At 41.4% G+C, this 1629-nt stretch overlaps 1 protein-coding gene across 1 annotated transcript; it reads left to right on the forward strand.

Moving 5' to 3' along the window:
• The first annotated feature begins 399 nt into the window (after positions 1-399).
• On the forward strand, positions 400-1272 carry LOC140038473 (uncharacterized). The gene has a single exon (XM_072083842.1). The coding sequence runs from the start codon at positions 400-402 to the stop codon at positions 1270-1272; it is 873 nt and encodes a 290-aa protein (XP_071939943.1).
• Positions 1273-1629: the final 357 nt, after the last annotated feature.

Below are 1629 nucleotides of genomic sequence, written 5' to 3' on the forward strand. Positions count from 1 at the left end.
TTTATCTCTAATTTGGCCGGACGACGCCAACCCTTTAGTCGACTGATGAAGAAAGGGGTACCCTTCGAGTGGGATGAATCGTGTAGGAATAATTTTACAAGTATCAAAACGTACCTCATGAATCCCCCAGTGCTGGCTGCGCCCATTCCAGGGAAACCATTGATTCTCTATATTTTCGCACAAGAACGGTCAGTTGGGGCCTTACTTGCTCAAGAAAACGATTAAGGTAAGGAGAATGCGCTGTATTACTTGAGTCGGATGATGACATCTAATGAGTTAAATTGCTCACCCATCGAGAAATTGTGTTTGGCACTTATATTTGTCATCCAGAAGTTGAAACATTATTTTCAAGCACACAATATTCGACTCATATCTAAGTCTAATCCCATTAAATATGTCATGGCAAATCCTGTACTGTCTGATCGGCTCGCGAGATGGTACCTCCAGTTTCAACAATTCAAAATTATTTATGTACCTGCGAAAGCTGTCAAAGGACAAATATTGGTAGACTTTTTAGCCGATCATCCTATACCTGCCGAGTGGGAGTTGACTGATGAACTCCCCGATGAAGAAGTGCTTATGGTCGAATCCCCGTGGTTGATGTATTTCGATGGAGCCGCGCACCGTGACGGAACTGGTGCAGGAGTTATCTTTTATACTTCTGAATCAGATATATTGTCATACTCTTTCACTTTAACACGTCGGTGTTCAAACAATGTGGCTGAATATCAGGCATTGATTCTCGGTTTGGAAACGGCCGGAGACATGAAGCAGTTGCATTTTAGGGTCTATGGTGATTCCAAATTAGTAGTAAATCAATTTCTTGGTATTTATGATGTCAAAAATCCTGAATTGATCCCATATTATAAGTATGCAAGACAATTCATGGAATATTTAGATAATGTCACTATAGAACATATCCCTAGGAATTTCAACCAACTAGCAGACTCTTTGGCAAAGGTGGCGTCCATGATCACTCTACATTCTCATCGAAATCAAATTTCAATATGTCAAAATTGGATCATACCTCCGATGTTCGATGAAGAAGATGCTGGTGAGGAAGAAAATGCTTATCATATTTTTGTCCATGAGATTGAAAAGAAGGATTGGCGTCATCTCATCATTGATTACCTTAATCATGGGGAGTTACCAGAAGATCCCAAGAAAAGGGTTGATATACGTCGTCGAACGCCACGTTTCATTTACTACAAAGGGGACGCTTTACCGAAGATCATTCGATGGGGTGTTTCTACGATATCTTGGAGAAGATGAGGCCATGCAAGCAATGGAGGAGGCTCACTCTGGGATGTGTGGTGCACATCAATCTGGCCCGAAATTACACTTTCGCATTAAAAGAATGGGATACTACTGGCCAACAATGATGAAGGATTGTATCGATTTTGCTAGAAGAAATCAAGCTTGTCAATTTCATGGCAATTTCATCCGTCAACCCCCTAAACCATTGCATCCAACTGTGGCTTCTTGGCCATTCGATGCTTGGGATTTGGGTATAATTGGACCATTCCCAAAATCTTCTGGAGGACGCATTTTCATTTTGGCGGCGACGGATTATTTCTCAAAGTGAGTCGAAGCGGTTCATCTAAAATAGGTCAAGAAGGAGAATGTGGT

Source organism: Coffea arabica, chromosome 3e (assembly GCF_036785885.1).
Source record: "Coffea arabica cultivar ET-39 chromosome 3e, Coffea Arabica ET-39 HiFi, whole genome shotgun sequence".
Lineage (NCBI taxonomy): Eukaryota > Viridiplantae > Streptophyta > Magnoliopsida > Gentianales > Rubiaceae > Coffea > Coffea arabica.